Source organism: Aspergillus novofumigatus (assembly GCF_002847465.1).
Source record: "Aspergillus novofumigatus IBT 16806 chromosome Unknown P174scaffold_2, whole genome shotgun sequence".
In the NCBI taxonomy this organism is placed as follows: Eukaryota; Fungi; Ascomycota; class Eurotiomycetes; order Eurotiales; family Aspergillaceae; genus Aspergillus; species Aspergillus novofumigatus.
This window is the reverse complement of record NW_020194275.1, coordinates 109,705-136,955: the sequence shown is the minus strand read 5'-3', so window position 1 is coordinate 136,955 and position 27,251 is coordinate 109,705. Positions and strand designations below refer to the sequence as shown.

General features: G+C 47.1%; 11 protein-coding genes across 11 annotated transcripts; 5 read left to right on the top strand and 6 right to left on the bottom strand.

Moving 5' to 3' along the window:
- Positions 1-560: 560 nt before the first annotated feature.
- On the bottom strand, positions 561-2,633 carry P174DRAFT_457113 (putative galactose oxidase; the record flags this gene model as incomplete). Its single annotated transcript, XM_024829508.1, has 1 exon — positions 561-2,633. The coding sequence occupies one exon, from the start codon at positions 2,631-2,633 to the stop codon at positions 561-563; it is 2,073 nt and encodes a 690-aa protein (XP_024684908.1).
- Positions 2,634-5,933: 3,300 nt separating this feature from the next.
- P174DRAFT_457112 (putative MFS transporter) lies at positions 5,934-7,457 on the bottom strand (the record flags this gene model as incomplete). Its single annotated transcript, XM_024829507.1, has 3 exons — positions 5,934-6,053; positions 6,092-7,084; positions 7,236-7,457. The coding sequence occupies 3 exons, from the start codon at positions 7,455-7,457 to the stop codon at positions 5,934-5,936; spliced, it is 1,335 nt and encodes a 444-aa protein (XP_024684907.1).
- A 536-nt stretch (positions 7,458-7,993) lies between these two features.
- On the bottom strand, positions 7,994-9,514 carry P174DRAFT_457111 (putative class III aminotransferase; the record flags this gene model as incomplete). Its single annotated transcript, XM_024829506.1, has 3 exons — positions 7,994-8,725; positions 8,784-9,127; positions 9,199-9,514. The coding sequence occupies 3 exons, from the start codon at positions 9,512-9,514 to the stop codon at positions 7,994-7,996; spliced, it is 1,392 nt and encodes a 463-aa protein (XP_024684906.1).
- A 1,490-nt stretch (positions 9,515-11,004) lies between these two features.
- P174DRAFT_457110 (putative phosphoserine phosphatase) lies at positions 11,005-12,061 on the top strand (the record flags this gene model as incomplete). Its single annotated transcript, XM_024829505.1, has 6 exons — positions 11,005-11,089; positions 11,116-11,162; positions 11,212-11,288; positions 11,355-11,654; positions 11,716-11,864; positions 11,952-12,061. 6 exons carry the CDS (start codon positions 11,005-11,007, stop codon positions 12,059-12,061), a joined length of 768 nt encoding a protein of 255 aa, XP_024684905.1.
- Positions 12,062-13,314: 1,253 nt separating this feature from the next.
- On the top strand, positions 13,315-15,298 carry P174DRAFT_474261 (Dyp-type peroxidase). The gene is made up of 8 exons (XM_024830646.1): positions 13,315-13,456; positions 13,513-13,747; positions 13,805-14,121; positions 14,173-14,265; positions 14,327-14,437; positions 14,491-14,570; positions 14,625-14,924; positions 14,996-15,298. Exons 1-8 carry the CDS (start codon positions 13,395-13,397, stop codon positions 15,238-15,240), a joined length of 1,443 nt encoding a protein of 480 aa, XP_024684904.1. The 5' UTR covers positions 13,315-13,394; the 3' UTR covers positions 15,241-15,298.
- A 1,492-nt stretch (positions 15,299-16,790) lies between these two features.
- P174DRAFT_509567 (aminotransferase class IV) lies at positions 16,791-17,762 on the bottom strand (the record flags this gene model as incomplete). Its single annotated transcript, XM_024831580.1, has 1 exon — positions 16,791-17,762. The coding sequence occupies one exon, from the start codon at positions 17,760-17,762 to the stop codon at positions 16,791-16,793; it is 972 nt and encodes a 323-aa protein (XP_024684903.1).
- Positions 17,763-20,233: 2,471 nt separating this feature from the next.
- Positions 20,234-21,637, top strand: P174DRAFT_509566 (zinc-binding alcohol dehydrogenase family protein; the record flags this gene model as incomplete). Its single annotated transcript, XM_024831579.1, has 5 exons — positions 20,234-20,334; positions 20,385-20,452; positions 20,502-20,806; positions 20,891-21,087; positions 21,153-21,637. The coding sequence occupies 5 exons, from the start codon at positions 20,234-20,236 to the stop codon at positions 21,532-21,534; spliced, it is 1,053 nt and encodes a 350-aa protein (XP_024684902.1). The 3' UTR covers positions 21,535-21,637.
- Positions 21,638-22,228: 591 nt separating this feature from the next.
- Positions 22,229-22,411, bottom strand: P174DRAFT_364688 (uncharacterized protein; the record flags this gene model as incomplete). The annotated part of the gene is made up of 1 exon (XM_024822010.1): positions 22,229-22,411. A coding segment is annotated over one exon (183 nt), but the record flags the coding sequence as incomplete, so codon positions are not given.
- Positions 22,412-23,537: 1,126 nt separating this feature from the next.
- P174DRAFT_400831 (alpha/beta hydrolase) lies at positions 23,538-24,657 on the top strand. The gene is made up of 2 exons (XM_024823915.1): positions 23,538-23,771; positions 23,849-24,657. The coding sequence occupies exons 1-2, from the start codon at positions 23,661-23,663 to the stop codon at positions 24,641-24,643; spliced, it is 906 nt and encodes a 301-aa protein (XP_024684900.1). The 5' UTR covers positions 23,538-23,660; the 3' UTR covers positions 24,644-24,657.
- A 378-nt stretch (positions 24,658-25,035) lies between these two features.
- On the bottom strand, positions 25,036-26,086 carry P174DRAFT_438129 (MBL fold metallo-hydrolase). The gene has a single exon (XM_024826462.1). The coding sequence runs from the start codon at positions 25,992-25,994 to the stop codon at positions 25,155-25,157; it is 840 nt and encodes a 279-aa protein (XP_024684899.1). The 5' UTR covers positions 25,995-26,086; the 3' UTR covers positions 25,036-25,154.
- A 366-nt stretch (positions 26,087-26,452) lies between these two features.
- On the top strand, positions 26,453-26,983 carry P174DRAFT_363958 (uncharacterized protein; the record flags this gene model as incomplete). Its single annotated transcript, XM_024821956.1, has 1 exon — positions 26,453-26,983. One exon carries the CDS (start codon positions 26,453-26,455, stop codon positions 26,981-26,983), a length of 531 nt encoding a protein of 176 aa, XP_024684898.1.
- Between the last annotated feature and the right edge of the window lie 268 nt (positions 26,984-27,251).

The window sequence follows — 27,251 nt, the reverse complement described above, 5'->3', positions numbered from 1 at the left end:
ACCACTGTTTCTTGGGCTCCGCATTCACGCTTGTCATCGTCCCTGAGATGGTGTAGTTTTTGGCCGCGTTGGTAATACTTGCTTTTACATGCCGTCAAATTATGCCGTTGCGACTCAACTCGGACCCTACCGCACCCTTGACCTGCGTGCCTTTTAGAGAACAGTGCTGATTGGCATATAGTGCACCCTACCGTGCCGGCGACACTCAGTGCTACTGCTGGATCTGGGCCTCAACCCAGTCGTGGACTGCCTGAGCAGGATGCCGGCGAATACGAGGAGCCTTTTTGGCGCAAAGCTCCGCCTAGTTATTCTCCCAACAGCTTCCGATTTCGTAGTCCCGAGGAGACAAACATGGTTTCAGATGTAGGGGGCTTGAATCATCTAAGCATATAGACCACATCGTCTTTGATAAAGTGACCCCTCAGAAGAGGCTATAACATGGAATAGCCACCGCTCCAAAATCAAGACATTGTGTGTTTTAGATTCGCGTGTCCTCGTTCCTTTAGCAAGCCCGCCAACCTGTGTCAACCTCCTGCAATGTATATTATCCCCTTCTTAACCTACACCGTAAGCTGGACATTTTTTGAAACGCTAGGAACTCCATTTGGACCCAGAGCAAACAGCATATAGTAGCCAGGAAGCGCAATACCAGGATCATTCGGGATAATTGCAGTGTACGTATTGGCACCAGCGGGTTGGAGCTGTAGCTCTATTCGACGCTGATCAGTGTTCACAGTGTGCGTAGTGGAGCCATAACGAATCAAAGAGGCACCCGAGATGGGCGAATCGACCACGAGTGTAATTTGGGCGCCATATTTAGCATTAGGCGTGGCACTTTGAATTACCGGGCGCGAAGTCAACCCTCCGTTCTTGTCGAATAAATATGGAGGTCTGAAGATCTGCGCGTTATAATGGTTGGCTGAGCAGTTGGCACAGAGCCCGCCACCGCCGTTGATCACTGTAGCGTCTGGAAGCAGGAGAGACCAGCTATGGTACACTCGGATGATATTGTTAGGAAATTGCTTGATAAACTTGTTATCTGCTGGAATATAACGCTCCGGTGTCAATTGTGCAGTGTCTTCATTGAATGGGAGCCCATGTGCCTGACCACCAGTGATAAAGACGCTTCCATCAGGCAAGACAACTGAGGTATGGAAAGTGCGGCTATAGTGCATGTTGTCACCAGCTTTGACAACCTCTGGCATGGTATTGGGATCACCGATGGTAATAAGAGATGCATTGTTTGTAGCCGTGGAATCCTCGTAATTAGGAGACCCTCCACATGTGAGGATCTTTCCCTTGGCCGCATCAAACATCACCGCATTACCACACATCTGGTCATAGTCCGTGCCTCGTTTCCCTGCGTCTGTCACACTTCCTTGACCGTCGGCAGAGTACCAGTGCATCCCACGACTTGGACCTGCTTGAAAGATAGAGAGATTCTTCCAGCCAAATATCCAGCCATGGTTGTCCTGGTGGTAGGCACCGAGGTTATCATCGGTCAGCATATAGCTTGAGCTGGCGTTGGGAAGTTCGGTCCAGGTGTCTTCAACTATATTATAGACTTCGCTGTTCTTCTTCCTGAGCTGCGGACCATTCCAGGAGCCCCCGATAACAAACATATTTCCATCCGAGAGTGTGGTCGACGCCTGATACCCACGCTCGATATTCATCATTGCCGCTCCATGCCAGGTGTCTGCAAAGGAATCGTAGATACTGGTCATAGAGTCATCATTTCCACCCGTGACAATAATTCGCCCGTTCATATCCATTGAAATGCCAGAACAGAACATATCGTGCTCAGTATCGGAAACCTCACGTTGCGTGACCTCACCAGTATTCGGATCCCATGTAGCCGTCTGAGTCAAGCCGCCGGAGGTCCCTCCGTACTGGTTCTTCCGATATGAGGACCAGGCGAGGACTTTCCCTGAACTAGGCTCAACTGCAGCGGACGCGGGCACGATAGGGAAGTCGATGGTCGGGCCCCAAGCTCCAACTTCATTTAGAGCCTTACCCACTGGTGCGATAGGGACTTTTTGGGCGGCCCAAATCTGCAGATCGGCAATACTGATTGCGTTGTCTCCGGCTGATGATGAAAGTGCAACGACTCGGACGTACTGCACTTTCTGAGGCTCGAAGATAGCCATCTTCACGGTGGAATCAGGCCACCAAGTCCCATGAGCGACAGGCTGCCCCCAGTTGTTCCCGTCGGAACTCAGGTATACATCATGTGCTACAATCCAACCATCTTCGATCTTTCGTGGCCAGACTGCAAGGCCGCTCACATTCTGCACTATGCCGAGGTTGATCGTGATACTGTGCGGCAATGGGGAGTTGTAGTCGCTGTGCCAGTAGGTGCTATTGTCGCCATCAATTGCCTTAGAACATTCATTGCCAGCTTGCGCATTATCGCAGGTGGCGACCCAGTTTGTGCGGTCGAGTTGTTTGCTGTTGTAGGGTGGCGATTGGAAGAGTCCCGTGCCCTCACCACCTGAATCGAATGCAGCAGGACCACCTTCAATGCCTGGCATCCTTTCCTTACTAACTGCCCGAATGATTGATGAATCGAGATTGTAATTGTATGCCCCTGCAACTCCGAGGAGTAACAGGGGCCTGATTTTCTTGAGAATCATCCCGATGGTCTCTTGCAGGCGAAGTGTGTAACGTCCGTAGAAGAAGTAATAAATGGATGTATTTACCGAAACCACAAATGAAGTCGAGGTATATATATTGCAATCACTCCAAGATGTCACCTCCTGATGCCACCTCCTAATGTCACCTGGTAATGTCGTGGTAAGCTTGAAAGAACAGTTGGGATTCCTGGAATTGAAGAACGAAGGACCTTCCATTGTGCGTAATAAACCCCACAATATCGCTTGCTACAACAAAGTCTGACAAATTCAATGAGACTGTGGAAGAGGTAGCAGCATGGGATGTCCAATTGATCAGCAGAATGGCTCCCTCTAAGTTTTGATCATGGTATATCCTTCAGATACCTGACATGGGCTGCCATTCAGCATGATCGAGGGTGGTTGCAACTCTTTCCTATAACGGAGAGGACAACCAGTGGGTCGTTCATGGTCGACTCTCCATCTGTACGTTCGTGCCCTTGACAGGCGAGAATTATATGCTTTCTAATAGTGCAACATAGCGACGACAGTCTATTGCGCATCACGTGGCCACTATGTGTACCGGAGGTTCTCCATTGAAAACGTTTAGCAACATAGGGCATTGGTCATCACTGCAACGGACCTAAAAACTGTACATGACAATATACTCAGGGCACTTGTTCGTTACATCCTCTCCGTTTCCCCCCGAGTACATGCACATCACATTGGGACAGCGCACCCTTCAGGCAGACCCCAACCAAATTCTTAAGCAGTGCCAACACACCGTGGTCATAGAGACCCGAAACTCAATATAATCACACTGCCGTGGCTCAGTAGTTGTTGAACTGTGATCTGATCGCCAGTTCCTGGAATAATTTCACGACGATAGGCAACCCGGTCGTCTACTTCTGAGTACTTGCAACAGACGTGGGCGGAATAATTATAAAGCCAGCCAGCCCCGTGTAGCAGTATGCCTCAGTATACAACAGTACCGAGGTAACGGCCTCATACAACGCTGGCGACATTACTTGGTCTCGAATATTAATCACCTCCTTATCATTGATATACTTGTATGGTCCCTGCCCGACATTTCAATCTCTAGGTGTCACGAACCAGTGAAATTGAATATGCCACCTCCCTTGTAGCTCGGGTTGTTTTGCGGCATGTAACCCTGCGGTATGATTGGAAATTTGGAATTCACCCAACCTATGAAAGGGTTGTGTTCAAGACTAGCTTTAATATATGAACAAGTCCACGAGGAGGAAATAACTGATCAAAGATTATGATCATTATGTGAATAGACTTGGATAGTCTTTAAACCAAACTGTACAGCCGTGGCTATTCTTGGTTCAAAAAAGTTCAATTTTGCTGTTTCTTTGGGAGTGTATATCTGTGCGATACGCTCCGTCACCGCCTCAGTGTGGGTGTGTATGGCACGGATACTGCTTATATCTGAAGTCACCTTTCTCTCCGGTGTCCGTCTCGATTCCTGGGGTGGAAGTAGCATCAAACGATCTCGACTGTTAACTGCCTTACGCAGAATCAGTATATCATGTGGAATCTTGACTACTAGACAGATATTTTCTTCGTCACTGCTTGAGCAAGGCCACCAACGCAACACGCGAGCCCCATCAGCTGGCATCAAGATATTAGTAGCCTTGGCTCAGTCCAGCCCAAGAGTCCCCTCTGTGTTCCTGCTGTTCAACAGCTTACCTGAACCAGTCAGCTCCCATAAACGCAGACTTCGCCGTTTCAACTTTACGTACGGATACTCTTTGGCTTTTATCACATAGGTCCATCACGGGCCATGGTGGTATTATCGAGGAGATCTGTCCACCTTACAACCTTCATGGAGCGCCAGCTTCACTGTCAGTATGACTTTAGTCTTTAGTTTAGTATTAAATGCCATAAATGCGAGATTTATCGTAACAGCAACGAGAGCAGACATGTGAAGACAAAAGGAGACCTGGAAAGCACCTACCTCGCGGAGGATAGTACACGGCCATTCAGCTTGCGGGCTAATGGCCCGTAATTGATCTAGAAAGTATTTGCATCCTCGTAACGCATGGTCCAGTAATCATCCCCGGAGTTTACAAGTGATAGGCCGACTTCGCAGCCATTAATCAGACGGCCGTGGAGGTCTGAAGAGTGAAGACTATGGCACCGCACACTGTTGTGCACATAAGATTTTCGAACTAACGAAAAGCTTGCTCGAGTGGCCCAAACTTGGACCCGGAGCTCTACACCATTGGTGCGTGCGGGGGATAATGAGCTCTATAAAGGCACACGGATACCATTCTTGACCAGAATGATAACTGAAATCTTACACGCTGGAAAATGGCAGCCTCAGCCTCGTATTATCGCAATGGCAGCCCGATAGCCTAATAATATGGTGATCAAGGTGAAAGAATCGCCCCACCCACACCGACTGCTCATCATAAGTGAGATCACCATGCATGAAGCCCTCATCCAGTAGTGGAACACGCGCCCTCGCAAGGAGCACAGATCCTCCCGCCGCATAGGCAATTGTTTTGGCGATGGGACTGTCACTCTCATTCTAGTGTAAAGTAGGGTTGCGAGCATTGGCCAGAGAATGCTTTCTCCAGGTCGCCATGGTGCGTAAGTCATTGAGTGAACGGATCATATCGAGGCTGGGTATGTCTATCGTAGGTCGTAGAACCTGCTCGATGGTTCTACGTCCAGCAGTACCGGGGGACAGCCAAATGAGAGGCCGGGACCTATGATGTACCGTACAAGGTTAGAGTGAATCCAGGGAGCTGAAGTGCAGTAAGCCATGGTAGACTCTGAGGCTGTGAGTCATGGTTGTCCCGATTGAAAACCTACGAATAGGTGCATTGGCTGTGGAGGGTTGTTAGACAGTAACATTCCTCTTCCGTCGTGTCACCTTTTCTAGTAGGGGAGATTATCCACAGTGCAGAACACTTGAGTTAACGGGTATTTGTCACCAACTTAGGAGTCCGGCCTAGGTTGCATCAACTCTGCTGAAAGGACGACAAGTAAAATTGACAAGTTCTTACCATCAGTCCCATGGCAGGAATCCAGTACCAGAAGCGTTGAACATGACGCGGAAAAATGGGGCTCGATCTTCAAAGAGTCCTTTAGTGTCGTGATTGAGCTGTAACGAAGGTTTTCATGACAGATGAACATTATCTTGAGCACCACAAACCGCTAATGAAAAGCCTGAGTGTCTGGTTTAATATGATACTATTGAACTTTAAATAGTATGAGCTTTTCCCATCAAGAAGCACGGATGTATATAAAGGAGCCGAACAGTCAAGACTAGGCAAGTAGAGATGCTCCTCCTCAGGCTGGAGATGCTTGCCTTCTGCCGTCTTCATGTTTCTCCGGCAGTACAAGCCATAAAACTAAGCAAAGAACTAGCATTGCAAGCACAATGGGTTGAAGGACTTTGATTCCATAACCCTTTGCAATCGCGCCAGTAATGAAAGGGAATACTGAACCCCGGCACTCCCCAAAGCGCAAGCAAAGCCGACAGCCGCAACATGGAGAGACTTCGGCAGAAGCTTTGCTTGGGCAATAACTGCTTCGGGATAGAGAGGGCCAAGGAAGAAACCAAGCAAGGTCACCGAAACGACTAACAAGCGGAGGTCATCAACGACGCAGAATGTAAGATGTAAGAAAATACAACAACCCAAGTAAAGAAGGACTGCCAGGCGCTGATTGTTGAAATATGGAGTGAGGAAGCCGAGGCACACACGACCAACTGTAAGTCCTCCCCAGTAGCTGAAGCTAACAAAACCTGCAGTAGACAAAGGCATGTTTCGGAGGTCAACAAGGAAGGTGAAAACCCATCCTCCAATAGTCACTTCGGCTCCGACATAAACAAAGAGAAAGAGACTTATTACCCATGTAGATGGCATCCTTAACGACTCGAGGGTGGGTTTCCTTGGTGGTGCGCTGGACGCAAGATTAGCCGAGCTATCGGATGACAGAGTTCCGTCTGTACAGGCATCCGGATCTTTAGATCCTGACCCTGTCGAAGACCAGAAGGCTGCCACCGAGGTCAGAAATTCTATTCCTGCTGCAATGGCCATTGCATAGTAAAACTCGTACCACTTCCAACCTCTGTCCGTGATGAGGTAGGTTGCTGTTAGCGGCGCCAGAGCTGCTCCTAGACCGTAGAACGCGTGCAAGATTCCCATCAGCTGGCTGCTGTTGTGCATGGCACCAATCCATGCATTCCAGGAGGCATCCACGATTCCGTTTCCTAGCCCCGATATGATAAATACAGCAATTAGGACCGGATAGGGTGGGTGTGTGGTGGTCGCAAGGTATGAGATTATATGCAACCCTGCCCCGATTAATGCAATGCCGCGCTGTCCAAAACGATCGTGTATCCAATTATTCCCAAGAGCAGCGATTGCGTAACCCATGAACGGGGAAAGGAACACGAGTGAAACAGTCGTATAGTCCGCATCATAATATTTTCCCAACTGGAAGGCCAGTATAAGCGGGGAGTCAACGTTGCATCATCGATACGCGTGGGGATGAAAATCTATGGGATAAACATACGTAATGAATCATTGCCTATACACGACGCGCAATTAGCACACGAAATATCAAAATGGTTGACTTACGACGTACACCGTATGCGCCATCATTTGCTCCAACGACGATAAAGCTGTAGAAGGTGGCTAAAATGCGCCAAACATTCGTCCGAGGCTCATTCCACTTTTCTGGTTGACAGTCCGTACTGCGCAAGTCATCACCAGCGGTAAGTCTCTGGTCTGATATAATGGTCTGATAATCAACGTAACTTTCAGTCCGTGACGATAATAGGGGCGTTGTAGAACCTGTTTCCAGCATTTTCTTCGTTTACCTTCTCCAAAGAGATGATGTAAGTAAAGAGCTAGCGTCGGAGCCTCTAGAAAAGAAGAGAGGATTACAACCGAGCAGAGATAAAGGCGAAACAGAATAGGGGATGAACAGGGAAGGAAGGAATATGGGGAAGGAAATAGGCCCGTCAGAATTGTGGCATAAAACTCGGCGGTATCAATCCGTAACCATTGCTTCTGACGTCCAACTTTCATGGAATTACTAAGCATGCCGGACTATGTTAATGTTACCCTAGTCGACGGCTACAGCGGAAGGGAGTGGTATACTGGCTTGATCCACGTAAGGTCATAACCCTAAAAGCTTTTTTTTTGCATTTCTAACCCTAACTGCGATCTGACACGGTAGTATTTGACTATCCAAATTCCACGGATGTCGGTCTACCAGGGCAGGGGAGAGGACCATCAAATATGAGGAAATTATTATTACTATGTTCCTGCAGGTACAATAAAGCAAATTCATCCCGAAAGCAGTCATAAACCCAGATAATAAGACAGAAATCAAAGACTTTACTGATAAGGATGCTGCTGCCTCGAAGCAGAGATATCCTCAAAAACACTATGAATAACCTTAACAACCCGACTCACTATCTCGTCCACATCCTGCTTTCCAACATTGTATGGCGGTGCAAGCAAGAAGTGGTCACCGTTCCACCCATCTACCGCACCGGTAGCTGCAAATAGACAGATGTCGTAGCCCTTTTCTAGTCCCCTGGTCTGTAGGCGCTTGCTCAGGGTAAGCTTACTGTCAAACGGAGCCTTACTATCCTTGTCTTCCATGAATTCGACTGCCCAGAAAAGACCTCTCCCTCGAATATCGCCCACATGTGGATGATCTCCGAGATGCAGTTTCAGTTGCATTCCGAGGTACTCACCCATTTCCCGACAGTTGCTGACAAGATTATACTCCTTGACAATGCGCTGAACCTCAACTGCAGCCGCACAACCAAGCGGGTGCGATTGGTAGGTCTGTCCATGAACAAAGTATCCTCCGCCTTGCTTCAGCCCAGAAACAACGCGATCGTTGATAAGGAGGGCAGATATGGTTCCGTATCCCGCTGCGAGACCTTTGCCCACAAGTTGGATGTCAGGCACGACACCGTCCACCTGCCAAGCGTGCATGGCTCCGGTGCGGCCCATGCCGCACATGATCTCATCAAAGACCAGAAGTGCACCGTAGCGGTCGCATACTTCCCGCATGGCCTTCAGGTAGCCAGGTACTGCGGCAACACAGCCTAGGGCCTAAATTTCATAGCGGTCAATGTTTGTCAAGTTCAGTAAGAAATAGAGAGTCGCGTACTGTTCCGGCCACTGGCTCAAGGAAAAAGGCACAGACGGTGTCAGGTCCCTGTCGTTGGAATTCCTCGTCGAGCTCCTGCTTGAGTCGAGCCACATACGTCTTCAGATCTTCATTATCTTTGAGAGCATGGTACGGGTCGCATGCCGACACGTGGGTGACATTGGGATGTAAAATTGATTTGAACCGATCCCTCCTCGGCTTGAAGTCTCCCAAGGACAGAGACCCCAAGGTGCAGCCATGCCAAGAACCACGTCTTGAGATGAACTTGGTTCGTCGGGTGTCGGGCTTTTCCTCTGCAAAGTACTGGTGGGAAAGCTTCATTGCGGCATCGACGGCTTCCGAACCTATGTAACCCACGTAGTCAGTCTGGCGCCAAATGAGTTCTTACGCAAGGAATACTGAGGGAGGACGTTACCGGACCCCAGAATGCACGCCCGAGACATCTTCCCGCCTGTAGACTCGACAAGCATATCTGCAAGCTGCATAGCTGGTTCATTAGGAAAGAATCCAGGGTGGGAGTACTCGACTTGATCAAGCTGCGAGATTATGGCTTGCTTCACACGTTCTACACCGTGTCCGATAGCAGAGACAGCCGCGCCGCAGGTGGCGTCGAGAATTATCTGCCCATTGTCAAGGTGAATGTACATTCCCTTCGCAGACTGAACAGAGGGTACTGTCGGGTCGTGGACGACATTTTTGTAAAGGTAAGCTGGTTCGGAAACGGAGCCCATTCTGCTTATAATATCGATAGAACGTTCATTCAAATTTAATAAAAGAAGCAAACCATTGCGACGACAGCCCCCCCTATCTTACGGCCTACGCAGTTAAATAGTGCTCTTGTCCTTACGTGACTGCGAGATGGACAGGTCGTAGGTTGTCTTTCGGACTACCGAACGCGTCCAACATGGGTCAGAAGAAACATAGTGTTCACCTAGACGACCCGTTGGTCCCATCCAAGGTCGTAGTCTTCACACTGACATCCGTCTATAAGCTAAAATCATTGTGCCTATCTGGTCCTCAGTACGATATGTTCATAAGAGTGTCAGCAGGGATGTAACACTTCAAGTCCTCGACGCACCGAAGGACTGCGCTGTAACATGTGCAATACATTTTACTGAAGCCCTCATCTTGAGACAGTATGCTTGCAGGACTTCACCTACCCTGAACTCTAAGGCGATAAGTTCTTACATTGCACTAAAGTTTAAACATATGCTTTTGCCGTGTGGAGTGTACAAAGGTGGCTTATCATCAAACGTTATCATGTGGTAGATATGGGCTGTCTCCTCGCATCATAGACTGTGTGCAATCTGCCAGATAGGACGCAGCTTATCTGTCTAGGCACACCTTTACCGAAAGAAGTAATATATTTGTCATATTTCAACGTTCTGGTGGTACAGTTTATTGGGCATGCAATCGGCCGTTTGCATGCGGACCACAACCATGTCGCTCAGTTTTATATCAAGCTGACCCACATGACAAATTCAGCGGCTGAAATGGCTAGACCTCAGCTATTGTATCCTGCTCGTTAAATGGGGAAGGCGTAATTTGGAATAGGTAACAATTGTGGGGCTTGATTTGTAGATAACGGGAATTCTCCACATTCTAAGACCCACCATGGTCCTGTCACTGCGTGTAATGAACTGTGCATGGTATGTGACAAATATATGGCTAACAGGCCTCAACCAAGCAATGTTTACCAAGCTGCCCCGTTGCGGGCTTTCGGCAATTGGTTGCAGTGGTAACGTAATGCAAGTGGTAACCAAGTGCGGTCCGATAACTTAGTATCGGACTTGTCTATGAAGATTGTCACCCTCCCTGGAAACTCTATTTCACATTGTACTATATCCAATGTCGGCTCCGAGTCCTCCAAGGCTGAAACAGTGAGGACGGTCTAGACTTAAGCAGCTGGGGGTTCTTGCGTTGCGAAGTCGACCGGCTAGCCCCTGCGTTGGAAGATGGTCCACGTCACCTAGCCTTCGGAATCTGCTCCACGAGCCATATGGAAGCGGAAGAAGTAAATGGCAAGGTTGTCTTTCTTAAGGATAGCTGACCGTCAGCTTCAATAGAAATATCTGGTTCCTAACGGATGGATCAAATTAATGAAGTCATTCTCTGGATAAATAAATCAATAATGTACCTCGCCGTTCTCCCAAGTATATGTCAATTCTCACATTCCTTCTGAAGCAGCGTAGGACGAGATATACCCCAGAGTTCCCCACAAATGGAGGGAGGGCACCAGTACTTGAATGGTAGTCCGAAAGCAATTTTCTTCACTGATTTCGACGGAACTGTTACTTTGCAGGACTGTAAGCTATATATACCCTTTTCACAGATTTCATGAAGCCATTACTAAGAAGTTGGTTAGGCAATGACTACCTGGTAATAACCTATGCCAACAATTGTTCACAGCAACTGACCCTCTGTACAGGTTGACAATTTTGGCTTCGGGGCCGAAAAACGCCGGATGCTCGAGCTAGAAGTCCTAAATGGAACTTTGGCATTCAGGTACGTGCTAGCCCGGCGTAGAAATTCCAAGACCTACAATTGTGAGCCGAAGAATAACCCCACCAGAGATGCTTTTCAGGCCATGCTCGATAGCGTGCGAATGCCCTTCAACGAGTGCCTTCGTATCGTGCAGGATAATATTCAGCTCGACCCCGGTTTTGTCAACTTCTATCTCTGGGCAACAGAGAAAAGTATTCCAATTGTGATTCTGTCATCAGGAATGACGCCTGTGATAGAGGCATTACTGGTTTCCTTATTTGCTGGCAAACCCAGCAATATATCTGTCATTGCAAACGACATCGCGCCTCACAACGGTAAACATATCGACATGGTTGGTGGATGGCAAATTAAATATCGCGACGATAGGCAAGTGGGCCAGCAATGGAAACTGTCCGTCGAGGTGTATTGACATAGCAGAGCACTATAGCATATTCGGCCACGACAAATCGCTAGAAATCAAGCATTGTGTTGCACTGCCTGACGGAGAACGTCCTGTGGTGGCTTTTGCAGGAGATGGAGTATCAGACCTCTCTGCTGCGTCCGAAACAAACATCCTATTTGCCAAGGAAGGTCTAGGCAAGTAATGTCCTTGACTCCACATCCAATCGAATAAAAATGCTGCTTGTATTTCTTGTTATACAAGATACTAACCATTCAGTTCAGATCTAATGATGTACTGCAAACAGAAAGGGATTCCTTTTGTGCCCTTCGATAACTGGGAGTCCATTCTTGACGCAATGCGAGACATCTACGAGAGGACAGTCAAGCCTTAGATCTACGTGTCACTCCTTACAAAGACTGTGAAGAGTTAAAACCTACTGTTTTTATATGGGATCACTAATAATAGCAAGAGATGCATCTCTATAGTGTTGGAGTGATTGTTGTTAGAAGACTCTCTAGATATGTAATTGTGTTAAGCATCACTGCATCACCAGCTATCGAGTTATTATCTGCAATTTGATTTGGTGCCATAGTAGTCTTTTCTAAGCCCTTAAGAGAATACCAGTGCATTGCACGGCTCAGGCCTGCTTGGAAGATAGGGAGAACTTTCCAGTTAAAAATTCAGCTATCACTATATCACTGTGGGGTGCAGGCCAAGATTCTCATTACTCAGTAAATGTCCTTGATCCAGCATTAGAAAATAGATTGCAAGTGCGTGAGTTCACATTATAGATATAAATGTCTTCATTGATCATTTGTAAACTAGTCCAGGAACTTCAAATACCTCACTTGGCTCCACCAGATAGTATCGTCAATGCCTGATACTCACACTTAATTTCATCATTGTCGGTGGGAGCTGGGGCGTCAGAGAGGGATTCTAAACACTGGGTATGGTGTTATTTATTTCCACCTATTATTATGGTTCTTATATTACATGCCATTCTGAATTAAGACAAACGTCGTTCCCGTCTGGATTTGGAATTGTGAACAGCGAGTTGTACACTCCACTAACTGGGTAGCTCATGGCTAGCTGAAGCAGTGTCGATACCACGCCATAGACTACAAGTTCAAGCCACGACTATGGTGGAGTATCATAGCGTCTTCGCACCCAATAAAAACACTAATACGGTAGCGCTCAAGCGATGACTGCCTGATCTACGCTACATTGGGGAGTGGTGGATGGGTGAGATGCGTGAGCTCATGAAGTAGTAGGCGTCATGACTTTCTTTCGAATTTAAGCGCTGACAACCTTTATACAAGACTTTGCCATCGGTGTTTGTTCCATCTAGGAGTGTCATGAACCAAATATTTGAGGGCCCATCTTTGATATCCGCACTTCTCATTTTGCTTGATGTAACTAACCCACTGATACGCAAGAAGTCGATTACGCTTACACCTCATATAGTTTCAACAGCGGCCTACTTTTCATCCCACTCCGTGCATGAGATAATTTCGGGTGCGGGTTTGTTAGATTTCGCTTTTTTGCCGTTGCATCTACTAGATACCATGGAACAGGCGTTGGCATTTATAGAGTTATAGAGGAAATCCGATAACCGTGATATAAAAATCTGTGATTGCTCATTAGGTTCTTTTCCCCTATATCACTCGCCATTTATCTAAGACTTACGCTACAGCCTGCTCAATCGGAATAAATTATCTGACAACATGACCTCTGAAAGAATCAATAAGCTCGATATTAATAAGGACAACATCCAAGGCAACATCTGGTGAGTCTGCGCCTGGCCGAGCTTTCCGGCCGGCCTACGATAGTAACATTTCTTAGGCCGGGTTTGCCGAAGCTTTATGAATTCTTTTTATTTTTCAATATTACCTCTGAGAGGAGGTTCCGTAGAGACCTGAAAACACTTATTCCACTGATTACCACAGCGAATGATGCCGTTAAATGCCATGAGCAGATCAGACAGAACAAGGCTGAGGTGCCCGGTGGAGAAGCAAAGTCCAAAGTGATTCCACTCACCGGCGTGAACTTGGCCTTGAGCGCCAAAGGATTGAAAAAAGTAAGCCCCGCCGTCCCTGCTCCTGGTTCGAGGACCATATCTGATACCGCTACCTAGCTGTTCAAGGATGATAAGGACAATTTGAGATCTGGCAACTTCCTAGGGGGTATGCTTGCAGACTTGCAAGGTGGAGTTGCCGGTGGTGAAGGACGGGATAATCCAGACGACTGGGAGGCAAAATTCAAGCCCGAAGTCGAAGGTCAATATATTGATGGTGTGATTCTTGTCACTGGCCGCTCTGAGCAGACCGCGCGAGCAAAACTGCGCGAGGTGAAATATATCTTCGTTGGATATTTTGAGTTCACTTCCAGCATCAAGGAGCTCTTCACAGAGTATGGCCATGTGCGACCAGATCCCAACAGTAGCAATGAACAGTGAGAAGTGGTAAGCTTACTGAAAAGAAATGGGCATCTGACCGTTATCAGCTTTGGTTACCGTGACCTCATCTCCCAACCCCAGCTGGAGGGGCTCGACCCGGCTCCCAAGGGCAAGTTTGAGCCGCCACTTGTACCGCCAGGGTAGGCACGATTTCCTGAAAAACTACTTGCACGAACTAGTACTAATAATATTTCCTTCTAGATATATTATAACTAATGCCGACCAAGAGCCTGTTGGTCAGCCGGATTGGGCGACGGACGGTAGCTTCCTTGTCTTCCGCAAGTTGAAGCAGCTGGTGCCTGAATTCAACAAGTAAGCAAGTAGAAGTCTGAATATCTCACCGCATCCTTCTGATGAGGGTTTAGATGGCTGGATGAGACGGCTCCTAAGCATCATCTGACCACTGATCAGCTTTCAGCACGCTTAATGGGAAGATGGAAGAGCGGTTTGTGCCTCAGCCTACTGTATATTCATGACGAAAACTTACAACATGACGCAGGTGCCCCTACGTTTCTTACGCCATGCAAAGACGATCCCTCGCTCGCTGACTGCAATAACTTTGACTTTCAGCCCGGCAGTAATCAGGAAAAGTGTCCTTTCGCCGCGCATATCCGCAAGTGCAGACCCCGGGGAGATGTCAGGGATACGAATACTTTTTCCATGATGCGTCGGGGCATACCCTATGGGGATGAAGTCACTAAAGAAGAGCACGATCAACAGACAACAAAGGAGGAGCGTGGAATGCTGTTTCTGTGCTACCAAAGCAGCATTGCGAATGGATTCAGGCGAGTTCAAGAGCGTAAGCAATCCCACCACAGCATCGATACGATGTACTGTATTGGCCCTTTGATATTTAACAGTTGTGAGCAGAATGGTGTAACAAAAACACCTTTCCCCCGCTGAAGAAAAGTATTACTGGCCCACCAGGACCTGGTGCCGACCCCATCTGTGGCCAGCCTAACGGGCCTGACCCATTTGTTATGGGATTATGTGACGGCCAGAACAACAATATCCACGTCGATTTGAAGTGCTGCGTGATCCCTAAGGGAGGGGAGTATTTCTTTTCTCCGTCGATGAAAGCACTGACGAATATTGCCAAGCAGTCCGCCAAGTAATCAGTTTGATGGTATGCATGTACTTGAGGTCAAACTTGGCTCCTGGTATTCGTTACGCATTAGTTACTCGTATTGTGTTTAATCATCAATCAATTCCCTCACCTGGGGTATGACCAGCTGTCAGGTTGTAGGTCCCTCCCGTAACATTACTACTAATCTACCCTTCCGTGTAGTTTTCGGAGTCGCCCTATACGGTGACCCCGCCAATCCAAGGTAGGAGGCCACCTTAGCGTAAGATTCTTGGGAAAGAGCATTTCAAATCTTCATATATCTACCACGTACAGAAACATGTACAATATATATAGATAAAAGACCTGGGATCTACCGTTTAACTTCCTAGCTAGCGGATGACGCTTGGGTGCTTATGCCGCTGTCAATAGCATGGAACACCTTACGGAGCGTCGACCTCTCTTTGTATATAATGATACTTCTGAAGCTTCCTTATCCGTAAGAGGACTGAGCTAGATACAGTCCCTTCTATCTGTACCCAATGTTTGGAAGTGTTGGATCGCCATTCCGCGGTTCTTCTAATCTGATGACGAGTATATCGGCAGGGCACCGTTTAGTCCAGTGATCTTTTACTCCAACAGAAAGCTATCGACTCCAAACCGAACACTAGTCCCGTTTCCCAAGTGAAGTTTTGAAAGCAAAGTTTAAGAATTGGGCGGTCTTCTGACTGCATTCATCCCTCATGGTGGGTCTGATGTCGCATCTTCCTACCATAACTAGATCCCCAGTATGATGTAACGGCGATGCTACAAGATGTAGATGTATCCGAGTTAGGACTTTGAATGACGTGAATCTAAGTCGCAAGTGTCAAGTTAACGTAAGCCTATGTCACAATCTCTGATTGTTCTTATCATTTCAATGTAATGATCATATTCTCATCTAGATATTGCTGGACCACGGAATACCAAAGGGCGTGATGTAGATTCCATACCAGCAAGCGATACAGTCACGAAGAATGGACACTAGAGTCGCGGAGGTCTAATTAATGAACCAACTATAACCAAGACAGGCCATTGATACCCAAGGTAACAAGTGAGTGCCCGGCCAGAGCGTCATTTAATATCCCAGGCGAAACCTAACCTCTTGTTCAGTAAACTAACTAGCTGGCGCCTGACTCTGGCCATAATAATGTAAAACAAGTTGTAATTAAAGTCGGATACTACTACCACATGACCATGCAGGGTAGCTTCCGGCCTTCAACAATATGGCAACGTATCCCTCGGGTGGTTGTCAATGAACAGCGCAGTTTACGACAATCATGTCATGACGACTCTGGAAAGGACGCATCAGGCCGAATGTTGGCCTGAGTGGCACTGGCATTCGCTCTTTGCCTGAATCGTGTCTTTGACAGAGCACGTGAGCTAATCTCAGAAGCTGCATCTCAGCTATGCAAGGGACACGGTACTTCAGTAATTTATTTAACTTCGTAATTTCGAATGTGCTATCTGCAGCAAAACATAGCAAGACAATATGAAGACCCAGGGGCACAAGCAAGGACGACAAGCAACCAGTCATGATATTCAGTGATCTCATCGCTGCTGTTAGCCACTGCCATAGTCGACCGGAAAACTATACGCCGGATCGTAGTGCATCTCCCAGTAACCATCCCATATCTTCTTTGTAATTGGGCCAACCTGGCCGTCATTAACTGGTTGACCATCAAGCAACGTGATAGGCATAATGCCACCGGCTGTCGTGCACATGAAGATTTCATCAGAGTGATAAACCTGCTCCACTGGTACGACCTCAAGGCGTATGTCGATGTTGTTGGCTCGGGCAACGTCAATCACACTTTTACGTGTAATCCCTCGCAAGACACCTCGATCAGGGGTATAGAGAACTCCGTTCTTCACCAGGACAATGTTGAATCCGGATCCTTCAGTAAGGTTGGTGTCTCCATCAGTGAGAAAAGGGTATGTAGCGCCACGGTCCATTGCCTCAAAAAGTCCCTTTGTTAAGTCACCCCACTGTAGATTTTTGATCGTAGGATCAAATGCACCCGGAGGTGTTCGTCGCACAGTCCTTGTAATAATAGCACTGCCACCGAGAAGCTGGTCCTCAGGCGCCATCACCCAAATGTATGGGAGAATAAGCAGGTATATGTTGTTATTATCCAGATCCTCGGGCTTCGAACCACGTACACCTGTCAGACCACGTGTCACGATAACTTCCACAAACGCATCCCGAATGCCACTCTTGGCGACCATTTCAGCCAAGACATCTTTCACTGTACTCGGTGCAAGTGGGAACTTGAGCCGCATTTTATCGCAGCTTTCCAGGATCCGTTGCATATGATCATCCAATCGAAAGAAGCGTCCATCCCAGACCGATGTAACGTCATAAGTTAGGTCACCGTGCAGGAAGCCTTCGTCAAGTAGCGATATTCTGGCGTCGCTGGGTAAGACGAACTTTCCTTCCACATAGGCAATGCCCTTAGAGAAAGGATTGTCGCTCCGTTCAAGCAGCTTCTGGCGCGCATGATATTCTGAAAAGACTTTGTCCATAGACGCCATGACGAGCGCGGTTTCACTGTATTCTGATGTTGAAATATCGTATCAAAATAGATCTAACTGCAAGTGAAGAACTGAATGAATGGGGTGTAAATACACATTTATATGAGCGAGCGGAGTGGGAGTTTGCCCATGCATATTTTTGAGCTGCTTGCGGGAAATGACGTACGCCAAAATCGCGATTCCCTGGTTGTTGGACCCGTATGGCAAACATTGAACATGGGAACTGGATGCACTGGCCGGGTCTCTGGGGTAGACATCTTTTCGGTGATAGCTTACTGGCTTGATTGTATTCGCATTATTGAAGTAAACTCTACTTCAGTGGTTTGATGGTCCACTGCCAGATATTCTCCACAAGCACATTACTACATTAAATCGTCACTACCAAACTCGAGAAGGAAACAAACAGAGATGTAGTAAAGAAAGCTGCATCATATCTAACACAATTCTATCACTACTATCTAGGCATTGGCTTTATAAGTTATCATTCTTCGGTACGGCTTCTTCGGTAGACGGAGGATCCAGGTTACTATAGACTGGCCATCAGGGATATATCCTTTATTCTTCACTAGCTCAGTGGGTGGGAGGATGTTGGGGACTGATGTTGATGTCCTCTGGCTCACGAAGTGTATATGGCGTGCACGTATCAGAGACTCGACTTACCCATCCCGTTCTTCGCAAAGAGGATGTCTGTTTCCGATGCGGCGGACAGATCGGACACACCGTCTCCAGCATACAGCAATATCGGGCGAGATTTGCCACTGGGGCAGCGTATGGTTTGATTGCAAGCGATTTATCATGGCTGAATGAGCTACGTGGTCCAGATCTTCAGTGACAACCCCACGCTCTGGCCGTATGAGGGTTTCCACCTGTCATCGTGAAAGGAAACCTGCCAGCCCCCGTTCATGTTTATATCTTTGCCGTTGCGAGACTCGATGTCGTTGGCGACTATGAGGAAGTTATCTAGCTTGCTACCTAAGAGTCTCTCCAGCAAGGTGTCGATGATGCGCACCTGCCAGATGGGGAACGTTATGTCTCATGCCCACTGATAGAACGTAACGAAATGCGTATCGTATTGGATATTCTCTTTGAGGACATGAAGGCATTAGTTTGGAGTCTTTTCCGGTTGCTTTTTCTTTCCCCTTTTTCCTTTACAGTGGGAAAAAAAAGAAAAAAAAAAGGAGATTAGAGTAGATGATCTCCCGAAGTCATACAGCGGTATGTCGTTGGTGGCTCCAACTCCAAGAATAACGCAAAATAAACAGCACAAAGTCGCGCATGACGCAGAACGTTCAGATTTCCTACCTTTTGATTCTGAGTGATGTGCAGCAGTGTGAAGGCTATGCTGAGTAGCTTTTTGAGTTATTATTATCAGTATTAATAATTATTTGAATTATGCTTCCTAGATTTAGCTTCTGTTTTTGTTTTGTCAGGTGCTGACTTACCTTGTCAGACGTAGTATTAAACTCCGGTAGGGTTAGCATACCCAATTTGGCCCAGATAGAGTCCTTTTTAAATATATGCGCATCTGCCGCGTTACTCAGTGGATCATAATGTATCATTCCTTGCTCCAGCATCATGTTGTCTTGACTGGGGTGGTCGTGACACGCTCAAATTTGAAAAAGAACATGCTGATTGCAGACACTATTTGATTTGCCAGATTCGGGCAAATGATGTGCATCCAATCCCAGAAGATGAATTCAAGGCGGCAATAAGGAGCCACCAGAAATGTATCCAGCCCTATGTAATCGCAACCAGATACACGAATAAAGGACGCTGAAGTATAAACTTCCCTTCTACCGCCCCGAGGGATGCCTTAAGATAATAAAGGAGATCTGTGGGGAGAGGTAAACTGATCTTACGTGGGTGGAATTAGTGGCAGTCTACATACTCTGAAATCCTAAAGTTGTTATTTTGGTTTTGTTCCAATAGCTTGCCGTAATCTATACTGAGTTCCAGCTCATCGCTCGCTCACCTTACCATCGTTCTGGGAGATCGCGATATATTCGACAGCACCAAGCACACTGCTTTGTCTATTACGTTAGAAAATATGATGGCCAACCAGGCTCTCCTGTCAGCGTTATTCCCAACTTCGGGAACGTGCTCCTAGTCTATCCGCGACTATTACAAGAAAATAACAATAGTGAGTGCAGGCCAAAAGCCGAGGAAAGGCCGCATTCAATGGAATTGGACTTGATCACAACGTTGGAAGGATGGAAGTGTTATTGCATTAAAGTGGCGGCCCGATGTTTCAGTGTGCCGAGGGCCCGAGATCGCCCTTCGGGGAGTACCGCTCCGAAGTAAGAAGAATAATCATAAATGCGGCAGGATATTCTTCTCATCATATTCCACAAAACCTCGGGTTGAGATTACAGAATTCGGTTTTGTTTTGAAATATAAAATAGGTATTAAATTCCCTTCCTGGGATCATTGTGCGAAAGCGTCTAATCGTTGTCACGATGGAAACAAAAACAATGAAAGCAATTGGAGTCGCCAAGTATGGTGCAGTCGATAACTTCGAGTCCCGCGACGTTCCGCGACCGGAGAGCCCTACAGGAATGGATATTCTTATTCAGTAAGTATTCTCAGATATCATACTGCCACATTAATCCTGACGTCACTTAGAGTCAAGGCCTGTTCTGTGAATCCTATTGACACCAAAGTTCGCAAAGGGACTTATGATGACGCTCCAGGTAATGATCCTGCTCCTTTTTGGCAGACTTTCATGCTTATGAAATAAAGACTACTACAAGTTTGTGCCCAAGGAGTTCCACATCATTGGGTTCGATGGAGCCGGAACCGTTTTGGAGGTCGGGGCTGAGTGCACAAATTTAAAGCCAGGCGATGATGTGTTCTTCGTGAGCTCCACTACTCGCCAAGGCAGTGCTGCAGAGTACGTCCTAGTTGATGAACGTCTCTGTGCCCTTAAGCCGAAGTCGCTTGACTTCGTGGAAGCTGCTAGTATGGGCCTGACCTTCGGTACTGCATACCAGTCACTTGTTGACAGGCTGGAGATTAAGCAGAACGAAAACGTCGGTATTCTGATTGTGAGTTTCATTCATGCATTGAACCAATGCTATAGTATCCATTGCTACTTGATTGCATTTCGAACACATTTCTGACTGTTCTAGATCAATGGCGGAGGTGGAGTTGGAAGTGCTGCCATCCAAATCGCTAGGAAAGTTTTGCAACTTCCCGTGGTGATTGCAACTGCATCCCGACCTGAGACCATGGAGTCATGCAGGAAAATGGGCGCCACCCATGTTGTGAATCATAGGATGGATCTCGAGTCCCAGATCAAAGCCTTGAACCTGGGTGTCCCAATCAGGTACGTTCCGCTCTCTCTTACTGTCGTTTTCTTTGCATCTGAAAAACTAACACTAATCATTCCAGGTACGTTTACGTGGTCGCAAGGACCGAGCAATATATCTACGCCTTGGGCAAAATCTGCGCACCCTTCGCCAAAGTTTGCTCAATCGTGCAGGCCAAGTTCGATCTCTACGGGACAGATTTTATGTCAAAGTCGATGACCTTTTCATGGGACTGGCTAGGCTCATCAGCCTATCATCGTACGAATCTGGAGAACTATCACCGAATCTTTGGGTCCCTGGCCCGTTACATAGACGAGGGAAAGTTGGTACCAAACCTCAACAAACGTCTTAAGTTGAACCTTGCTGGACTGAAGGAAGCTCATCAGTTGATTGAGTCTGCAACCACTGTGGGAAAACTTGCTCTAGGGGTAGATGAGCCAGGCGAAGAGGCTCCATTTACTTAAGGTTGGATTGCTCCGTTGAACAAGGCTTCGCAGTGGAGGACAGTAAGTGATGGCGCATGTGGTCCGTCGAAAACCGAATTGCATGCTTCTTGATTGCGTATACATTGTGCTTTACTTACACAGCTTCTCGAGTAAACCGGATGGACTGGAAAGAGAAGGGTGACTGGCCACTTTACCACTTTGTGTTTCTGGTATACATAAATGAAAAACAAATGAAAAACACATGAAAAGGAAAAAAGTAACCCCCAACCCCATTTTGTAATTTCAAGTTGAACTTCTTCCTGTTCAGGTGACTGGTGCGTATGGCACATGTTAGCCATCTATATTGAATCTATTTTACGATTTTCGACATGAGACTATGTATTCTAAGGAATAGTACATCGTAGGTGAACGATCTGTTGACAGCTCCGATTACCTAATTTTACCACCTCCCTGCCCTACTTACCATTTCTCTTACTACTCTATCAGGACTCATTCAAAGTTTTTAAAAACAAATTATCTTATAGAAAAATATAGCTGCTTTATTCACTATGTGTAGTATCTAGTGTGCCAGCCTCTCGCAGCGCGTATAACATTGATTCTACGCGGCAAACTGCGAATCAACCGGTCAATTGCACCCTAGTGTCTATGATTCCATGAATCTACAAAGCAGCTCGAAATTCGCTCCAGTCAACGTTCCGGCGGCAGCCGTTGGCTAATGTTGGGTATCGTCCGAATAATTCGCGTTTAATAAAGCCCAAACTGACTCAATTGGGTTGTGGCCCGGCGAATGCGGTGGCCATTCCAGAACGTGTATACCATACGTTTCAAACCACAATTCTGCGGCATCCGACCTGTGGATTCCCGCGTTATCTTCCTGAAATATAAGACCAGGCTCATAGATTGATAGGAGACTATTCTCAAGTGCTTCGAGGTACGAACTCGTTGAATATTCGCCGCGTAGCAGTTCTGGACCTCGCTCCTTTATTATAAGATCTGAGCGGCCACCAATCCAGATTGCACCGAAAACTATTTCCGAAATGTCACGCCCATGTGTCGTAAGCTTCACAGGATCTTACCGTAAACCCCCACCTTGGAAACGGAAGACGAATTGAACCGGTGAATTCGATCTGCGTTGTACAGTACTTTCATCTGACCATATGATATCTTTGTATCGGCAAAGCTTGCCCACTCGCGGCAATATCTTAGGCATTTTCGTGCGTCATTAGCTGTTAAACGGATTCGTTTCTTTGGTTTCCATTTTCGAAGACCGTAATACTTTATAATCCGCTGAATTGTCGACCGTGAGGTAAGCTCGTTAAGCTAAGCGATAATTGCGCTTTAGCTCCAACGAGGGTGTTTATCCGCGATCCGGTAGATATATCGCCTAGTTTGGGGACTGGATTTTAGTGGAAGACCCGGACGAGGCCTTGATTTTATCAAATTATCTCGTAGATATCGATCGCGTGTGTTGTGTTCAGTCTGGCGAGTAACGTTGTAAATCTCGGCGGTTTTGGGTTATAGATTCCTTGGCCTCTAGAGGGACGAGGATACGAGAACGTTGCTCAATGGATAATTTAGCATTGCGCCTGCGATTTGCACTCATCTCGGTTCCAAAGGATCTTATATTGAGTGATTAAGGCGTGTTTGACGTGTCAATAGATTTATGTAAGCCATGTATGCAGTTAACCCATGGATGAAACGATGTTTTTCTGTATCGCTTACTGCGAAATTTAGTAGCCCCTTAATTCTTCCTATCGCTTCGTGATGCGTAACTTACATTTAGCGATTGGAGAGCCATATTCGTAGGAGGTTACTGCAGCGTCTATATTCCTCACAATATATCCAACTTGATTATGTTACAGGTCAGTTTGTCAATCGAATATTATTGGACACGTGTAATCCAATCAAAATGAAGGAAGCAAACATGATCGCCGCCTCGGCATCGGCTAAAGCAATGTAATCAAAAGCTCAAGGAGGTTCGATGATTTTTGGATTACTCGTCCACTGTAAAACCGAGGTTCGCAAAAGAACAGGAAGACAATGTTATCATCTCGCCTCTGCTGATTTATTTGTCGTTCTCAAACAGCCAACTCGGCAATCTTCAATTTCGACTTACACCTGGGACAATCAATATCTTTGCAGCAATGGTCCTCGCTCGTGAAACCATTGAGTTCAAAACTTGCGACGGCACTGTGCTCCGGGGATGGTTCTATCCCCAAGTAGGGAAATCGGCCTGTGTGATCATGACCCACGGGGTGCGTACTCCGTGAGATATTGAGATATACAATTTTCCTATGAAATTGGCTAATTGTCATCCGCTTGCCACAAATAGTTGGGTGGTGTCCGCCACCATTGGCTCCCGAATTTCGCGGATCGATTCCAGCAAGCCGGGTACAATGTACTCCTCTATGATAATCGGAACTGGGGTGACAGTGATGGACTACCGCGGCAAGAGTCAAACCCGGCCCTTCAACAAGCCGACTACTACGATGCGTTCAATTTCGCAACGTCATTCCCTAGTGTGGATGATACTCGCATAGTGTATTGGGGCACGAGTTTCTCTGGAGGAAATGTTCTATACGCAGCTGCTGTGGACAAACGGATCAAAGCTGCTATCGTACAATGCCCTGCAGTTTCTGGAGAAACTCGATCCTTGGCCTTCAAAGATCGCATCCCGGGCATTCTGAAAGAGCGTGCTCGTATCACTGCAGGATCGGAACCGGAAAGGGTTCCCCTTATTGCGGAAAACTTGGAAGCAGCGCAGTCAGGGTCCACTACTGCCATGTTTCCCGGAGTTCATGCTTACGAGCAGGTGCGCGGCTCGTACGATTGTGGTGGTCGTTGGGATAATTATGTTACAATCCAGACACAGCTCAATATGCTTACGTTTGAAGGACAGAGCATGGTGCATCGTATCTCGCCGACTCCGCTGTTGATGGTTGTCCCTGGGAATGATATCCTTGTCACCACGGCATCTCAGATGGCCACCTACGAAAAAGCTAAAGAGCCAAAGCAGCTTTTGTATATTGATGGCGCAGGTCATTTTGATATCTATACCGGGGATTGGTTTGAACAGAATATTAAAGGACAGATTGAGTTCTTAGAGAAATGGCTTGGCTCTTCTTGAGACGCGACAGGCGCAACCAATTCGCAGGTCACGAAGATTTCCTGCGCAGAAGAAAATGGGATTCAATTTGGCATTCTTTTTATTGCATATGGTGTTTCCTCGCCCCAAAATACATTTAGAGAACCCACATCATCAATAATAGAGTACCGTCCTCTTTGACTTGTCTTAGTGCATTTACAAGTCGACACGTATTTGACAAGAAACCTGCCACGACACAAGTATTGATGATTGAGGCTTGGGATTACTTTGGACAGCTCGAGATGCCCAACTTTCGAATCTAGATCATGATGAGAACGCTGTAAGATCGATTTCTGCCATTGAGCAGTATACCTACGTATATACCTGTTGGTAAAAGCAAAGGTGCATTATAGGTACAAACATCTTAAGAAGATATCCTCTCGTAATACAATATCAAGGAATGTGCTCTTGGTTATCCTATGCTAATACCGAATCATAGTGCACTAATTCGACCCATTGGTTACTCCAGTCAACATGGAGACCATGCATAGAATTATTTTTTCACGAGCGTTGCAGCTCCCCATAGCGAGCCGATATTCAATCGAGCGGGATGCAATTCCATCATCTTGGAGTATAGTTCCTCGGGAGTGGATGTTTGCCCATCCAGTCGCGCGAAGTCATCCAAATAGTCCTTGGTCGCTTGGACGGCATCGGGGGAGAATCCCTTAGATGGGTCACTGTGACCGCCAACGACAATTCTCGGTTTAAGGGCCGCGATCTTATCTAGCGCTGCCACCCATCTCGATCTGGCCTCTTGGGATTTCGACTCGCCAAGGTATGGGTGGGTATTGTTGTAGACTGCGTCACCCGCGGCAACCAAGCCGATTGCAGGTACCCAGAGAGCCGTTGTGTCATCTGTGTCTGTATGGCCCAGTCTGACCACTTCCAATCGCTCGTTTTCCAACATGATGTGGTCTTGCTCCAAGGGGGTGGCCATCACGAGCTTTTCCGGGATCTGAGCAGGGAAAAGTTCTCTCCAAAAGGCGTCCATCCCTTCGGGAGATATGGCTTCAGCCATACGAGAGACGGTCTCCGGCGTAGCCACGACTTTTGCCTCTGGAAATTTCTCGAGGAGGGCACCGGTTCCATAAAAATGATCGCCATGGGCATGAGAGACATAGATCGTCGTGAGGTTTTTTTCAGTGGCTACAACCCAGTCTACCAACTCTTTGGCAGCAGCAATGGTTAATTGCGTATCGACCAGCACCGCATCTTTTTGGCCGAATATCAAAGTCGAAGTGGTCGGCACCCACTCGAGATGATCGTGACCGGCTGGGGTGGACCGATTCACGCCGGATCGTCTGCTGGTGAATACTTTGTAGTCGAGACCCATATTGTAGAGAATTGGAGTTGAATCGACTTTCATTAACGAAGAGGGATTTGACACCCATAAATTACTAAATTGATCCTAGGTCTAATTATAAATGCCGGGCATAGTTCAATGGAACTGTCACCCAGAAGTCGGTAAACTAAGGTGGCGAGGGATTACTGATCATTGACCTCGGGAACCCGAAAGTCGCTACGTACCTTGACCCACAGTACTTCATAGTTTGTGGGTCGGCGGAAATTGAAATCTTGGCTTTGTATCCGTAGTACTATGTACATTCCATGGATTACGAAGATGTGAAGCGACTTGCGCCTCGGCAATATCATGATCATGAAATCGCTGAACAGACCTTCGGCTATCAGTAGTGGCGTCAGCGTAACCATAAGATGCCCGCGACTACCAAGACATTAATCCAGATCAAACAAGAGTTCTCGTTCTATCCCGTGTCTCCTGGTTCTCCAATCATGCCTGAGTTGGTAAGCTGTGTTTCCGCTCCTATCTGGGATACGTCCGGGCCAGAGACTCCAGCGCAACAATTTTTTAAAAAATACGTCGATACAGTCGATTCCTATGGCTTCAACCACGGATCTGGCTTGCGGTTCTACTCCAAAAACGTCATTTTCCACAACCAGAACAACGCCCAGTACAATGGTGGAGACGAGATGTGGGCGTGGATGAAGCGTCTTTTCGGGCAATTTGAAAGAATGCGACACGACTTCCACAGCCTCTGGGAAGTCAAAAATGATGATGGTACAACCACCATCCTGACCCAGTGGACCCGCAATATCTGGCTTCCTGGAAACAACACCGAAGAGCCGACTGTCAGCGTCCCACTCAGCTGGATCTCTATTATCGGCCCCGCTGGCCTCGCCGATGCTGTGGATGGATTGAATTTCAGGGAGGTCTGGCTTTACTGGGATACAGCTCTGCTCGCGAAGCATCTCCCAAAGGAGGCTGTTGTTTTCCAAACGCAGAATGTTCTACGCAAGGCATAAGCAACGACTAGTGAGTAGATCGGGTGACTAGAGCATCACACTGATTATCTAACACATTGCGAAGGCACACAGTTCCCTTCTCCCAATGCGAGGCTCCGATTATGGGATCATCAGCCCTATTTTGTGGGATGAAAGAAGTGGTTCTCTTGTGAAGGACATGTGAGGAGGTAGAGTGAGAAGGCAGCTCAGTGACCAGCATGTACAGCAGCAGCTAGGTGTTTGCTCAGACTTTGAACGTATATAGGAATTACGCAGGCCATGGTGATTT

Excerpts from the sequence above, each read along its gene's own strand:
- P174DRAFT_438129 (XM_024826462.1), bottom strand. The coding sequence starts at position 25,994 with ATGGGTCTCGACTACAAAGTATTCACCAGCAGACGATCCGGCGTGAAT.
- P174DRAFT_474261 (XM_024830646.1), top strand. The coding sequence starts at position 13,395 with ATGACCTCTGAAAGAATCAATAAGCTCGATATTAATAAGGACAACATC. Across the intron at positions 13,748-13,804 it reads GCGCCAAAGGATTGAAAAAA|CTGTTCAAGGATGATAAGGA; the intron begins GTAAGCCCCGCC and ends ACCGCTACCTAG. Across the intron at positions 14,571-14,624 it reads AATGGGAAGATGGAAGAGCG|GTGCCCCTACGTTTCTTACG; the intron begins GTTTGTGCCTCA and ends AACATGACGCAG.
- P174DRAFT_400831 (XM_024823915.1), top strand. The coding sequence starts at position 23,661 with ATGGTCCTCGCTCGTGAAACCATTGAGTTCAAAACTTGCGACGGCACT. Across the intron at positions 23,772-23,848 it reads GTGTGATCATGACCCACGGG|TTGGGTGGTGTCCGCCACCA; the intron begins GTGCGTACTCCG and ends TGCCACAAATAG.